General features: G+C 43.2%; 1 protein-coding gene across 1 annotated transcript in view; it reads right to left on the bottom strand.

Annotated features, from left to right (window-relative positions):
* Nucleotides 1-4,983: 4,983 nt before the first annotated feature.
* Nucleotides 4,984-17,076, bottom strand: part of FAM91A1 (family with sequence similarity 91 member A1) — a 37,238-nt gene continuing 25,145 nt past the window's right edge. The window contains exon 24 of the mRNA XM_080381751.1: nt 4,984-16,378. Coding sequence (XP_080237877.1) covers nt 16,202-16,378 — 177 coding nt within the window. The 3' untranslated portion in view covers nt 4,984-16,201. The remainder of the gene's footprint in view (nt 16,379-17,076) is intronic.

Here is a 17,076-nt window from a genome sequence, read left to right on the forward strand (position 1 = left end):
TGTCCTTTGAAATTAAGAGCCAGATCTGGACTGTGCACTGATGTTCTATTGCTTTTGCCATTTGTGATAAAAATAACCATTTTTTAATTGCTGAAAGTGACATATTCAGAAAGTTGTCTTGCTGGATAATTGGTGCCACAAATAACAAGTACTTCAGGGTTCCCTCCTGGAGCCATTGACTGTGCTCAATTATCACATTCATGTTTTAGAAAACTTAGTCCTGGCCCATGACCTGAGCATAAACTGCTGCTTCTACAATCAAAGGCAAAAATCCCACAACATAGCTTCCTCGTAGTTTACGACTTTTTTTAGGTTGGGAAGACTCATGCTCGCTGGACACCTGAATGCTGCATCTCCAACAACACGTGGAACAACGACTTTTGTTCATTTTGGCCAATTTTAGTCACTTCATGAGAATTTGCTACCATCTGCCTTGAAATGAGGCAGCACAGCACAGAGAGTGGGGCTGTTGTCACAGGTTTCTTCTTTGCTCTTCAGCATTTCAGTACAGGAGTTTTAATCAACTTACTATCGGGACAAAGAAGAATTTGTGCTATGAATTTATATATTTAAGGTCTGTCTCTCAAACGTATCTGATGGAAGTGGATGGTGCGGATCCCCCTGGGAGAGTCACTGGCAGGGTGATAAGGTAGGAGGCTTTTCTGCATTTCACACATGGAGACTCACCAGTCCGAGAGCATTTCCTCCAGAGCCATTTGACAGGGGACACATTTCAGAGCAGGGAAAGCGGATATAGAAGAAAGCAACACATATGTGGCACTTTATATGCAAGTTACACAGATACATACGCAATTATCCATTAGACCCCTAGGCAGCAGCAGGCAACATTGTGTAGGAGCTCTTCCCAGCAAAAATGGGGCTATCCCTGTCATGAAGGACGCAGAACAACCTTCTATAAGCTTTCTGGGCAATTAAAGTTCTAAGTTCAGCCTAAGCGGCCAAGCTACAGCATATCCATTCCTTTAGGGTTCACTGCTTTTTAGACATAGCCCAGTACAGAGGCAGCACAAAGCTGGAACATCTCCTGAGGCATCTGCCTCCATTCACCCGCATTTGACCTTCTGCTGACTCCAGCCCTGGCAAGAGCCCCGGCGGTAACCCAGGCAAGGGGTAAGTCAAGAGAAAAAGGTCTCCATCTCTTCTAGAGCATCAACCCTGTGTTCTGCAGGTATCACACAAACATCACGGTGCCAGCTGCAAGGCCTTTCTGAAGCTGTTAGAATTCCTTAGAAATGCAGCCTTCAGGGGCTGTATTATTTTTTTTAGTTATTTAATAAGGAGGTACCTATACTGCCTACAGCAAAGTCACTGATGGCCTACCTATTTCTGTTTACAAATAAAATGACAGTGCAGTCACAGTCATTCTCTTTTGTCCCACTTAGGGCAAAGATGTCTGCAAAAACAACGATGCACAGCATAATTCAGTAATTTTTGAAGCTATAAGCTCTATTTCTGAATATTAATAAGATGTCCCAAATCCCAGGAGACCTTCATCCATTTTCACTTGGTCTAAGCATTCTTTCCTTCCCCAGGACTGCAATCCCCACCCTCAGCCCACTCCCCACATCACCCATCCATATGCAGCCTCACGCAGCCCGAGAAGCCTCTGAGCACAAAAGTCTCCAGCCCACGTGTGACAGGCACAGCAACACAACATGAATTAACGGAGGATGCCTGTGCTGCTACAATAATAAAGCCCAGAACTACTACAGGGATTAAATAAAAACCTGCAACAGAAATAAATCCTTCCCAAGTCTGACCTGTGCCTCGGCAATGCAGATGAGCTGTTGGCAGACAGGGCTAACCTTTCTCCATAGCTGTAATTAGCATGATGGATCCACCATTACAGGAAAATTTAGATTTGTTTGGAGAAGTTGAGAAAAAGCCTACTGGGATCCTGGTGACTGTATTCATTACCCATCGAAATGTTAGCAGCTAGATCAGGGTTGGACACAGACAGCTATAGGTGCTGCTAAGAAATTCAAGAACGCGCTGCTCCCTGGTCTGCACATATGGGAACGAGGGCATCCCAGGGACAACCACCAAATCCTCCGATTTCTAAATATCCAAAGCCAATCATTTTCTAGGGTTTTTTTCTTTCATCCCACTGTAGCTCATGAGTAACACGACAGAGATGCAGAAAGATTGGGTTAACAAACTGCATCGCCGTATTTTCTTCCACAATCATAACTGGGAAGTGCACGGCTACATTAAAAAGCAAAGTAGCTCGCGGGTGACAAAACGAGAAAGCACCTGCAAAGGGCAGTGTACGTTGCTTCCACGATGCCGTGACAGTTTATCAGTCAGGCAATACAAGACCAACTGACCAACAGGGTGCAAGAACACTACAGTCACCTGGCTAGTTGTCCTCAGGCTGGAGATGCACCTAACCCCAGCTAGTCCTCATGAGCTGCGCATTAAGCATATTAGATTGGCACATTAAATACATCAGGGTGCTCAGGCACGCTGCTAAGCCTTCCAGCCCAGCCTCCCCACACGCTGCCTTACTGAAGTCCTCTGAAGGAAGGAAACTGAACCTGCTGGGGAAATCACAAAGACCTAAGATAAGCCAGATTTAAGCCAGCGGCTTTCCTGCAGCTTAACCCTGGCAGAAGGGAGCTCAGCACAGCCGGTGCAAGGACCCGGCAGGCACCAGCTGTGCCGGGAAGCACAAGCGTGCACCGCATTCAGCCGGGCTCCCGCCACTGCACTTGCGGCAACAGAAACGCTCTCGCAGCACCCATCTCCTCCACGAGAGATTTTGCAGAGGTGACAGCAGCAAGTTCTCATGGCCCCCCTGGCGAGGCAGGCGATATTGGATCTGCACCTCGCTGACAAGAGAAGAGGCAGGGAAGCAACTGGCAAAGGCCTGGTGGGAGCCAGCAGCAGCACTGGCGTCAGAAGCTGAGCTTCTGTGCTCAGTGTAACCTGTTGTTTCTTCACCTGCGAAAGTAGCGGCGGGCAAAGGGGGGCTGCAAAAAATGCCACCACCTTCTCCCTCAGCTCCCTGTGGTCCCAGGCTACAGACACGGTGCTCAGCCTCTCACCCGGAGCCAGGTCTGACACCCTGACACCATACAGAAGTGCCCTCCCAGGGAAGGACACTCCTCCTCCTAAAGCACCTCAGTCTGCTGAGATAAAACAAGTACTGCAAGGTCTTGGGGACATCAGGGAGAAGCTCCACATTCCTACAAACTATACATCAGATGTGTGTCACCCCTCCTTTTTACACCCATGTTGCTTATACCCCTGCTCAACCTTGGCAGAGCTTCTTTTAGAAAGCCCAAGACAAAGAAATTCATGCTACAGTTGGTGGCAACACCTTTCCTCCTGAAAATAACCAGCATCAATTTCCACAGCCTTTTCAAACTGATTGGCTGTAAGTAAATTTGCTTTCAATTGTTTCCCACAGTTGCTCTAAAGCATGATGTTTCCAAAGGCAGCAAGAAGCAGAGCTCACCCCGCACCTACCATAGGAAAAAATAAATCCACTCTGGTTTCATTGTCCTGCAAAGCAGTAAGTCAGCAAATGAATCTAATTCAACCCCAGTACAAACCACCAGTGCCAATCATTCACGTCAGGGCAGAACAGAATTGCACAGCGCTCCACAAATGCAAATTTTGACCATTTTGTCAGGGTAAAGTGAGACGAGCCTGTAAACACATTATAGCTCTGGATAATTCGAGAAAGCACTTTCCTGGGACTGGATTTTGAAACCAGGGGACCATGAGGTATCTGGCTACAGGATCACAGCAAGGAGACAAGATGTATACATCCTCGCAGTGGACATTTTAAATATACGTGAACCATGCTCAGAATGGGGATTTACAATTTCTGCTAGGCTTTTGATTAAACACAAGATGAAACCTTTTCATCCCACCGCTGTACACGTGTTGGGTTCTGAGAAGCGAAGACAGCAAACTGGCTTACTGGAGCGGCTATAAAAAACCAAAGCTCTCATGTAATGTTCCCAAGTGGGAAGTGATATCCAGGGACACTGCAGTGTCATAGACCATTCCCTCCCCTTCTCCTCTAAACGTTTTTAAAATAAAAGACTGTAAAAAAATGAACAAGAACAGAAACACGCTCAGCCTCTGCACATCTCAACCGTGGCAGTCAACTGTGGCCACGACATCCACAAAGCCACTGCCACCAAGCCCCAGCTGGCCACAACTTCAGCCACCCCACTGCTTTGATTTATAAACCACGTGATCTCAGGAGCTGAAGCCACCTTCTTAATAATCCTTTAAATCAGACTGCAATCTGCTGGGCTGGACAAGTCTCTGCACAGAAAAGGGCCCCTGCAGAGCAGCTTTGCTTTGTCCAACCTCTGCAAGAGCTCCCCAGGGCAGAAATTTGCTGAGGAACAGGGGACAGGAGGCAGAAAGGGCTGGTTGCATCCCATATGCCAATAAATTTATCTGCAAAAGTCAAAACTAGTTTGGAGGTAGGAGCCCAGTTCTGCAAAATCTTTTTTTTTTTCTTTTTTCTATCCAAGCTAAGCCTGACCCCACAGGATAGCTACAGTATTTACCAGACATATATGGTGATTAAAAAAAAACCACCTTATTCGATGGGTAAGCTGATCTGATGACTACTTTTAAGCATTTGAAGATTTTCTGTCATTTTTCCTTTCATGCGCATGTAAAATTTACTCAGCAGTTTGAAGCTTGCTATTAAATTAGCTCCTACTTTTAAACCCCAGGGACTGTAACATATCACAAAGCAAACTTTAAGCAGGTGAAACATGCAAAACCACACGAGGGCAGAGGTAGGGGCAAGCAATACTACAGCAGAGCATTCAGGCAGCTCAGATACACCAGTATAACCCCCATGGGGTCACCTAATCCCAGATTAAAAATAACCCTATTCCAAATGATGTCTCAGCTTTGAAGCATAATTACTCTCTTCCTGAGATGCCATTCAACTCCCTGCTCTAGAAAAATTAAACTTTATAGCACTTACGATTGAAAAGATTTATTTCAGTGACACAAACACAATGCAAGTTCAAAGAAGTCCACAGCATTAAAAAAAAAAAAAAAGCTTGCTGCATTTTTTTCCCCCACATGTAACCCTCCATGTCTTCTAACACTTTGCAAGGCTTCTGCCAATATAGGTCTTCATTTTTCTCGTGCATGGAGCAATCCTTTCAAATGTAACAGCTACATACAGCTTGGCAGCTCTGAAAGACTCCGTCATCACTGCATACCTTCAGGAGACTTCTTGCAGAAACTTCAGTTTCTTCTTGCAGAGACAGTACAGCTCTATCAGAGCCCTCTCACTGGTACCTCAGTGGCCTCCCATCCCTGCACAGACCTTTCTGAAGTCATCTGAGATGACAGGACTCTTGAGATGTTCAGGAGCAGTTTGGGACACATTTCATCACCATGTCTTCTCATCCAGCTTGTCAAAGGCGCTGCGAGTGGGAAGGGGAGGTGTGCAGCAAGGTACAGGCAGGAGCCTCAGCTGACAGACACAGCACGGCTCTGTCATGGGGAAAAACCCTTCCCAAGGAGCTGTTAGATGCTGGAATAGCGACATGAAGCAATGTCACTATTGTGGGTTTGACAGCAGAGCCAGAGGAAATAGAATGGAAAAATCTGCAAGAGCAATCCTAGCCCAGCAGTCCCGGTACAGCAAAGAAGGAGCTATAGCAATAAAATTCCTGTGAGCCCTCTCAGTCGCATGGTACCACCTATTTCTCCTCTTCTTCCCCCTCAGCCCTGCTACGAGCCCAGAGGTACTCCAGGGTCAGGCTCCTTCCTTTGAATCATCCCACCAGTGCTGCTAACTGATCTCAGCACAGACTAATTATCTCAGGAGATTTTTTTCCATTATAGCAACTTTCTTCAGTGGCAGACCATATAGGCTTTAATCAAACTAAACTTACCCTCTAAATATTTTAAGAAATCCACCTGAGCTCTTCTCTATTCAAGCAAATGGAAATCTATTAAGAGCATTAAAAATCTTTAAGGTTTTTTTTTCCTTAGCGTCTAACAAGATCTACACGCTAAGAATCATTTCTTCCTCTCTCTCCTTCCCTCCTCACACAAAGTATTACCCGACTGTACGTCTGACTGTTGGCCCACAAAAGCAAAGCATAACGCGGAGCCTGGGGGACACCTGCCTACAAATGACATAAAATAATCCCTCACACTGTGCCACCACCACCTTGGGTGTGCAACGAGCCACCCCCCCCCCCACCTACCCCACTGCGAGAGCCGCAGGGAATCCAGCCGTGCTTTGCTAATGCAGGATGGTCCAAAGGGGTTGGACACAGGGATGAAACTGCTTTAGGGGCATCTGCTTGGGCTGCATTGCTGAAGTGGTCCAGGGGTTGCTTTTAAGCACAAAGGGAGCGATGGTTTTTGCCCCATGGATGCATGCATGCTGACTGCAAGCAAGCATGAAGAGGTTGGCAGCTGGGCTGTTTGAACAGCACAAACTCATCGTCTTTGAGAAAAGGCAGCCAGCCAAGCGGGGACGTGGCTTGCAGACAGCCAGGCACACCACGCCGACACGTCCCCCGGGGTAGGGACCCTGCACCAGCACACGTCAAGAAGCCACTTGTGCCCTGTAGCACTCACAAAGACAAAGGAAAGGCAGGAAGCCAAGCCAGGATCGGCAGTCAGAAACTTGGTACCCTCACAACAAGCTCATCCACCCTCTGCAGATGGAGATTCAACCAGGAATAGGGATACAAGGGGAGAAAGCCTGTTCAGAAAAACCTATTTTTCTAAAATCAAGAGCTTCTGGGTAGCTGCTCTACTCCTAACTGAGAAGGAGCAGGTACAACAGTACTTCTGTGCAATAGATTACTGTCTCATTTTTTTAAATGCAAGACTGCTCTCTGTTGGATTGCAGAAGCCCTGCCTGTTTGCATCCTATTAAAACCCTGCCAGGCAGCAGTTGGTACTTTTCCAGTATCAGCAGCACAGTGGTACCACTGGCTGGGAGTTAAAAATCAGTTTATGAAAGAAGTAACGGTTTGTTCTGCATCCTAAGAAAGCAGTATTTATATTACTCCCTTGATACAGAAAAAGCAGCTGTTCTACCCAACTCAGAGCATAAACAGTTCTTCTACATGGGATGCTTAATAATTTTTTTTTCCTAATTGTGGGCTATAGGGTTTCTTTCCATTACATGCCGCTATTTATATGAATTATATACATACCTCTATGTATATATACACAATTATAGACATACCTCTGCTACAGGGGGAAAAAAGGGTGGGTTGCACATACACAGGCATCTTGGGCCCATGAAGCTCCCTTTCAGCAAATCAGCACTTTCTACCCAGGACTGCTCATCAAAAAAGTCCCTGCCAGTTCCAGTTTTGCTGGTCTAAAGCGCAAGTTTACACAAAGGTGCAGAGAAGGTGCCCACATGCAGCTGCTCACAGTCTTCTGCTTTGGCACAAGCTGATCGACCTGGGTGTGTCTCACTCGTAAGTGGAGGTAGATTCAGGCACCTTGTGTATTTACACAGCCTCGTGGGTATGTTGTGTAGCCAAGGCCAAGCTCTCTGCTGCTGCTGAGACAGTTTTTGCATGAGGCTGGCTGCCTTTGCCCAACTCTCCTCACAAGCTTAGTGATGTCCCCAGGAGCTGGCTCAACTCAGTCTGCAGGCTTGACGTAAATTCACTATTTCAATACATGAACTCAAGTCAAATCATAACCTCCAGACCATCTTGTCCAGAGGAATTGGGTCTATTTTATTTCATCTTGCTTCACTCGTACCCCACGGCACCTTCACCTCCTGTACAGCTAGCCTGAAGACAAGCATACAGAGCACTCCAATTACAGATCCTGCCATCTGTTTAATAACGGATTTGAGATGCATCTGCTCTGAAAAGCGGAGGTGAAAATGCAGTATCTCCTTCCCCCTTCTGAAATATTATCACCGTGTTACCATGGATAAACCTTCAGTGTTGTCACTGACATCTATTCAGTCCCCTCGGGACATACTCTACATAGTTGTAAAATCAGCTCTCTAGGAAGAAATATTGGTCTAATGAAGAATATGAGCCAACACAATCAGATTTGTTAGCCAAATAAACTAATACTTCAGAAACAGACACATAGACATCCAGCTAATAATACTTTATCACACTGCCTTGGAAGCACATGCCAAGGAAAAAAGAGCTCTCCAAGTAATTCACAAGGTCAGAAGTACAGGCACAGCCTAGACAAATTGCTATCCAGGATCAAAGCAGAGCAAGAAGTACAAGGAACGCTAAAAAACCAAGCTTCAGTAGGCTTCTGAACACAAATCCCAAGTGTATTTCTGAATCAAGTGGCTGTATGCTAGCACTGTCAGACTTGCCAGGTATCTGAGAGAGCACCAGATCCAAGAAAGAAGATGCTTCACAACGATTTTCTATCTACGCATTAAATAGATGTTTCAAATTCATTCTTCCACCCTCCAAACCAGTTATAAAAAAAAAATAAATAAATAAACAGCACTGAGCTAAAATCACATTCCTTCTCCTGCTCCTAAGGTGTCTCAGACCCCAGTTCCCCAGGCTGCTCAGACACTTGAGTCCCACTCAGCACTGAACCGCCTTTCCAGAGAGGGACTCCAGTCCTCCAGGAAAGCAGAGTTAGCCTAAGTCTGCCCTTGCTGGGTTTACAGCAGATGAACAAACGCGAACGTGACCCAGCTGCACATAAGTAGTAACAAAGTCCTACACCCCATCCTGCTCTCAGAGGTTCCCTGGCTCTGCTTCAGAAGCCAGAACTTGGCCAACCTGGAGCTAATGCTTAACTTAGGAGATGCTGTCATAGATGGCAACGCTTACAGAACCACCAAGCTCATTACAACTGATGAATATCATTTGTCATGTCAATATTTGCCAAAGGCCTAGGCCTATCATTTAGATAGTTTTATAAACAGCTGTATGATATTCTGCAAGTAACATTTTAACCAAGTCTGTTTTCTGAAGCCTCTTTATCCAGTAAGGAGAGTTCTGCCTGTCGGTTATATAAAACTGTCATACTTCAGCAGTATTCACTAGCAAAGAGCATCCACTTAAATAATACTTTTAATTAAAAAAAAACACACACACACACAAATCCACTGTTTTTTTGCTGATGCTGCCTGTTGCTAGAGGTCAAGACGATAACAACAGAAGTGCTGACACCTAGAGGAAAGACATTTGTGTGTCTAGAAACCTCAATCTACTACATCACATTGTACAGTCCAGTTAAACATGGGATTTCAGAGTATGACAGCTACACGATCTCATTTAAATTAAAAAAAAAAAGTTATTAACACCTCATGCTCATTTTTAAAACATGTTTTGTTTTTATACACTGGGTGAAAATACAATCCAGGCAAATTCATGCTGATCATTTGAAGGAGCTCAGAGAGATGGAAAAATAAGCTATAAGAATGCTTTCCAATCCTATTTCTACTCCCTGCTTCCCAGTCTGTTTACAGCCCTGGCACCGCTCATTTCTGTGTCTAACTTCTTCCCTGGTTTTTGGGGGGTAGAAATGGTCCCCTGAGGACCTATAATTAGAAGGTGTTGCCATTCCTCTACTCTGTAAGAGCGAGCTCTAGGATATAACAGGTCAGACAGACACTTACCCTCCTTCCCCAGCACTTCTTCTAGACTACTATTCCTTCCTCCTTCTCACCATTTGCTTCTTTCCATTTTCATTTCTGTTGCCCACTTGAATATATTCCTTCTATTGCAACAACTCTTTTCAGTCAACAATGCTGGGCCAAGACTATTTACTAAACCTCAGGGCTCATATACACACTAGACACGTCACAGGCTATATATGCTACAGAACAGCTTACAAACACCACAAGCTCAGCATCGATGTCACACGGAACATTTCATTCCTGACAAGTGACTTAATTCTTCCCATTGTTTCTAAATCTTTCTCTTTCCAGGTCAAGGGACCCCACTGTCCTGCAGCTTTTGAAGAAGCACACTTACTAATTGAAGAAACAACGAAACAGTGTCTCGCCAAGACAAATCATTCAATCAGAATCCATGTCTGAACTCCACAGCTTCTTGGAAGTAAAGGCCCAGGTAACTCGGAGAAATTTAGTGCTATCAGTGTAGGCAATGCTACCCTTCAAACAGATGGCATAAGCAGGGGACTCATGGCTCAGCATGAAAGCCCATGTGTACCGTGATGGAAAGCAAAAGAACATAGGTCCCCCCCACCCCCATATGGGATTTTATGCATTAACGGCAATGTAAGAAAGCTTTCAGTTTGCCAAAGGCTTTACAAAAGGAAAAACACAAGTGAACATTATTAATAACAGGAAAGATAAGCAGAGATAGGTTAGATTTTGCACGAGTACAATAAATGCAGCGTAAAGCAATTGAGAGGGACACGTAGGCTAGCCACAGGTAAAAAGCTGAGGCTGCAGCACAAAAGCCCACCAGAAAATATCAAGAAAGCGGGCATCGCAGAAAATGTGATCCATTTTTTGTCTATAGAAGGAAAGCAAGCAAAAGCTACAGCCCAGGAAAAACAAGTTCAAGTCCTATAACAATATAGACCATAACAGAACTAAACCCTTACCATTTACAAACAAAATGGCAAATAGGCTGAAACAAGACAAACACAGAAACCACTGTTTTGAAGTGATAGTATCTGTGATTCGTACAACACAGAAGCAACTCAGAAGACACAACAGAACAACCTATGAAAGCCCTGCAACAGATCCTTCTGCTTGTCACGGTGCTTTTTTCCTGCTGGGATGTCTGCTACAGGCACACCACACCTAGAAATAAAGGATGCGGCCAGTTCATTAGTATTCCCCTCTTTCACATGTGGGGGGAAAAAAACCCAAACAGAAAAGTCAATAAAAAAGCATCCACCTCTGAGGTTAGAAAATTAGCTGCCCATTAACAACCACAAAAACCTTTCTGCGCTAACCTACGTAACAGAAATCAAAACTCACTGAGGCTTGACAGCTACAGCTCAAGCAGCGATGTATGTTTCTCAGCAGCAAAACTCACACCCAGAGCTTGAGGCCACAGAAGCTGTTCAGTGCTTCTGGACCAGGAAAGCAGTAAATCCCCCCATACCAGGCACCAGCAGGTAAAACAGAACCTGGAAGCACTTCCACAACCTACAAGTTGCTGTGGCCACGTGCCTCCTTGCTACCGTTCTCTGCAGCGTCACCCTCCCATCTCCATCCACCCTCTTCTCCAAGGTCTCAGTCCTCCACCTGTTGCTGCTGCCCTGGGCTCTAGTCCCAGCATTCTTGCTGCCATCAAGTTTTCTTGTCGCTGGTTCGTTTGCTTCCATGCAGCTGGTACCACACAAACACCGCATTCATAAAGCTGGTCTAACGCTGGCAGCTAGTAGTGATGAACTAGTTTCACAAAAATTTGTTGTTGTATTACTGGCTGTACGTTCCACTATACTAGTGTTCTTCAAACCCACAATCTGAATTTTGTCTAGCGTTTGACCCTGTCCTACCTAAAAACAAGTGTCTAAAATCCCTCCATGCATTTTATGACCAGAAGCATAGAATAACTGAGGTTGAAAAGGACTTCAGGCAGTCTGCAGTCCAATCTTCTGCTCAGAGCAAAGGCAGCCACGAGGTCAGGTAAGGTTGCTCAGGGCTTTTTATCTAGTCTGCTTTTTAAAACCTCCACAGACGGAGACTGCACCAGCCCTTCACTGCCTTAATTGCCAAAAAAAAAAAAAAGTTTCCTTATATCCTTTGTTGGGGTGTGTGTTGTTTGTAAGACAACACAAGATGACAATAAATAAGGAATTGTAAGAAATTATATTGCTGTAGTATAGAAAAAATGTTGGGAGAAAACACGGGTCACTTGTCCACCTATTTTGAGGTTTTCACAGTTCTGCTTAGACTTGGAACAATAGTTTTCTTTGGTTGGGAGGGTGGAATGGAAAACAAAGGATGGAGAGCAGGAGCTTAGAGATACATGACATATATCCACAATGTAAAGAGACAATTTAAACCTATATAAACAATATAGGTCTCCATTAATTTGCAAGAATCCAACATCGTATTCATGAAAGCTATCATAAACTAATGCCTCCGACATCCTATTCACACAGCGATTCTTTTGATTCACTTTTGTGAGCTGTGCAGAATCACCTAACAAAAGAATCAAGCATACAAGGAGTTACCCGCAACCCTTAAGCCTGTTACTGAAGATAGTGATTCAGGTTTGGAAGACTTAAGCACACCATGCAACACCGTTCAGCTCCACGTGTACAAGACAGAACACCGAGCTGCATCCCTCATTCCAGCCCCACAAGTACTTTGTGTTTCTGCGCAAGACCAACTCCCAGAGCCTGCCTAGCCCCAGCTCACCATTTCCAAAAGGCACCTTGTACCAAGTAGCTCCTAAGCAAGCGACCTTGATTATCAAAGTCGCTCAAAGCCCTCTTCCAGAAGCATTAAAAAGCTTGGCTTAGCTCCAGGGGATGGGGGTGGGGGGCGGGGCATTAATATGAGCTTTAAGTGCTGAACAATAAAACCAGATACATTTCATGTGTGGTCCAAAAGGAACCTTGAGCTCTATCACGATGACAAAGCTAGAGGCACGCGTTTGGAGTATTTGACCTGAACAAAACAACTTGGGGTCAAGAGGAAGGACAGCGGGATTAAAAAAGAGAAAGATTAAAAAAAAAAGAAAAAAAAAAAAAAGAGGTAGTTGCATACACATTTTCCAGAAAATCTGAGATCGAATAAAGGAAGATTTAAGCCCAATGAGGACGTTATTAGGTTTCTTTCACCACCTAGGTCCATATTTCTTTCTTATATTGTAATCCAACAGTCAGACTCTCTGCAGTTATACTGCTAAGATGAAAAACCTTAGCCTGGATTAATTTAAAGAAACAAATAACAGTTTTGATCTCATTCCTTCCAAGTTCCTAGTCAAAAATGTCTTTAGTCAAAGAAAATGGGTAAGACCCCCACATGTGCAAGTGCCTTCAAACACCCAACACTACAGGCTTAGATTGCTGTACACCATCCTCTTGTACTTTCCCTTCTCCTTAGAGGTTAAGCTTATGGTGTGGGGAAAACTATGCTAAAATAAGGGGTTTCCATTGATAAAACTGCATTTCTGAAGAACTGCATGCACATGGGAAAAAGATACTTTGATGACATTTGGTAGTCTTGAGCACTACAGTGAGAGTGACATTTCAGTGCTGTGCCCAGGAAGAAAACTACTGCATGTGAAGGATTCTGCACGTGGTTTGACCTACACCAGTTTATTTGTAAACATTTGTTACATGTGCCAATAATTTAATTGAACACAGACTTTGTACAATTCAATGTATAATATTAACAATGTCACACTAGAAGAGCGCAACTGTATTCAGTTACAGCCCTACTTTAAAATCTTCAAAATACAAACCATTTGGAACACTGAACAAGAAAATAAAGGAAAAACTGAGAACAAGGGAAAAGAAAAAAAAGAACTGTGAAATAATAAGTCATGATCAAAAAACCTCAACACAACACAACACACTTTCTAGTGGCTCCTGAACATCTTCAGGTACATCCATCTAGACTGAGTATTACTACGGTTGTGCCAGAGCACAAAGCCAACAGCTCTTCCACAACTTAAACATCTTGCTGAAGACAAAAACTTAGAACAGCTTTACAGTGTGTAACGCATATGATTTTCCCCACTGTCAATAAAACTACCTGAAGAAAAGAAATTTATTTAATTTGTCTTTATTTGCAATACAATATAAAATAGATTCTTTTGGTATGAAGATCTTTGAGATCTTTTTACACCACATTTAAAACAAAAGTCCCATACTTTGAATAAAGCCTCTGGACCATCCCAAGCACTGGATCTGTAGTCGAGTTTCAGGTATTTTATGGACTTCTTTGGTTGCAATCTATTCAGTAAACTCAGGTATGCTGACCTGAACATTTAAGCCCCTAAACTAGTGTTGAAGCACCTAAATTAGAGTAGCTTGAGTTTGAAAAAACCGCAACATATCTGGAATTCTCACCCTTCATTGTAAGATTCATGGGTATTAAACAACTCTGAGGAGCAGGCTACTTTTATTTAGAAACTACTTTAGACAACCTAATAACAAAGGGTATCCTTCACTTCGTAACACCGAAGAATATGCAGTGAGAACAAGAAATTTTCATCCAATTTCAAACTTCCACACAACGCACTATCATCACTTAACATACCAGTATAGATAGTGCATGGCAAAATTCAATACAACACAGCAAACTAGCTCATCTACTACAGCTCACTGTAGCACTTAAAAGTAACATCTACAGTACTGAAAGTGTAAGCCATCACCTACTGCTTAGTTCATCTAGAGTGCTAGATATTGACTTAATCTCCACACAACAATTCTCACAGTAGATGTTTCCTCTGCCATTTCTAGCAGATTGACATTCAGTTCCTCTTTAATTTCTTTTGAAGGAAATAAGGCAACTTAAAACACGCTATGGAGAGTATGCACGTCCAGTACAAAAGTCACTGTAGTGTTAAGTGATTAACCTTATATAGAGAATCTAACCCTGTAACATAGGCAGAATAGCAAGTTCAACTGCTGTTGGTAAAATACAAAACCAAAACAGACGTAGGAAAGCAGCACTGAACAAACTGAAGTACTACAGACTCTGTTTCTTAAGAGTGCAAGTCCTACACTTACACTTTAGGAATGTATATAAAGCAAAGGGAAAAAGAATGGAATTTTCACAGTTGTAACTGAAGCCACTGCATTATCTTATTGTGGTACATTTGTCCTTTTCAAAGTTCTGTCCTGTTTTTTCTTAGTCTTACAGAACAGGATACAAACCCAAGTGGTGCCATTTTTTCTCCTTGCTGTTTTCCAGCATCATCTGTGCCACAGATTCTTGGTCCGTTACGTATTGTAGGCTAGCAATGACAGGATGGTTAAGTCTCATTTTTAATTATGACTATTTAAAACAAGGCAGTTCCAGTAAAGAAGAGAGCTGGCAGAGTACTTTAGACAGTTGGGTTAAAAGTCTTAACATTCTACATCTCTTGTTCTCCTTGTGTGCTAAACAGGACAGACTTTTTTTTTAAGCTGGCAAGAAGTTGTTAATGCCTAATATAAACAAAGTGAAATCATGCTACATACAAATCATCCCCTATAAATACAGCCAGAACATGGTTTTAGATGCAACAGCTCACTGTTAATGTTTGTTATAACCAGCAGCTAATGGTTCAAGGAAAACAGATTCCGAGAAGTCTCTGCCTATACATACCCTGCTGTTGTCTTCCTTTGCTAGTGACTGAAAAATCAAGAGCCCTCTTCTTTCAAACGTTAACCAACAGGACAGGTCTAGTTGTCTACCTTAAACTCAACTTACGACATAAGGAGTTCTCCCACAACAATCATCACCAGCTTCAAATAACAATGAGGTACTAACTCAGTGTGATCAAGTCTCAGACACTCCTGGTTTCACACAAAGAGCAAGACGAATCCGTTATCATGAAGAAGCACACGAACAGAGCTGACCACTCCAGCCCTTCTGTAATTCTGCACCTCATCAAATTCTGTCAGAGATGAAAGTGCACCACACATCTTCAAAGTGGCCTTAAACCATCAGCAGGCCTTCGAGCCTGCACTAACTCAGCCTCCTGTGAGCATCAAATCTCTTCCCATCATACTGATTTGTCAAGGCCCCAGTGTTAAGCTGAACTACAGAATTCAACAATTCTTAATGCCCCATATCACCATGATACTTTTTTTTTAAACAGATAGTATCACTGAGCTTTCAGAGGAAGAGCCAAATCTCTTACCTTATACAGAAAGACTTTCAGTAATACAGTACAAAACTAAACAGAATTTATGTCTGAGTAACGAACATAGAAAACTACTATTGCAATTTTGTGGTGACAGCATAGAAATTTAACAATCATCAGAAAGCCTAGAAAGGGCGTGTTTAGTTACAAAAGAAAGATTGTCTCAAGATAAAAATAGTGCTGACAGCTAAAAAGCTCTCTGTTGCAGCAAGATATGCAGTAATGAGTAACAAGTTCTAGACTGTTTAAGCACTTCCCCAATACTGCAACACGACACATTTTTATAACACTACTTTTACATGGGTTATGCTGCAGCAGCAGTACACTTCTTAGTGGTTGGCACTAGGAATTAACCATAATAGAAGAAAGGCATTTAGTGATCAATGCATGAGAATCCCTATTTGGCCTCTTCCTTAGGTGTGGTTGAAAAAAACTGAGGAAGGGGCCCATCCGTTCCATTCAGATAATACACCTTCTTTGAACATGAGATTCTTGGCAGGAAGTGGAACACCCATATCTGCAGAAATAGGCTGCAAAAGTGAACTGGAAGAACCAGCATCATGGAGCTGATCCAGTGTTGAAAGACCTTCCTGAAAGCAAAAGGAAGAAATAGTGTCTTAGAAACAAGACAAACAATGAAGGATTTAACAGCTAAATTTGACAGGCTAATCTAAATTGCAAATACACTTAGTGTTTCTGAAGTGTGTTACTTTAACCCAATAAATACCAAATGGTTATGGAAGTAAAAACGGAATAAACAAAAGGGAAGCATGAAATAAGCATACAGTTGCCTCAGCTGCATCTGTGCATGCATTACTTGGCTTCAAAGAAAACTTCAGGGAAGCCTAAGGCTTAAAATTGAAGGAAAGACCTAGCAAAATGAATGTAAAGCTATAAAATCTTCAGGACAGCTACCATACTGCTATTTATCCCATAACGTGCTAAGAGGTATACATATTGGAAGGCACGGACTTGATTGTATTTTGAGTAGTTTTATTTCCCAGAAGTTTGGTTTCCTCAGCTTAAGAATCACTTCAGCACCTTCTTTTTTCCCCATCTCTATGATCATCATCAAGGAGAGTGTATCTCAGAGAGATCATCTAAGAGATTAGGACAGGAGTCACTTGAGACTGACAGATGGTTTTGAGGCTTCAGACCTACTGGGAATCTCCACCATTCTCATAAGGAGGCAATTCCAGGATCACACCACCTATAACGCTACCTGGTTAAGTAACCTACAAGTTCCTTACCTTACTGAAAAGATAAGGGTTTTAGAGAAAAGTATCAC

The sequence above is a fragment of the Falco punctatus genome, assembly GCF_963210335.1.
Source record: "Falco punctatus genome assembly, chromosome: 3".
NCBI lineage: Eukaryota > Metazoa > Chordata > Aves > Falconiformes > Falconidae > Falco > Falco punctatus.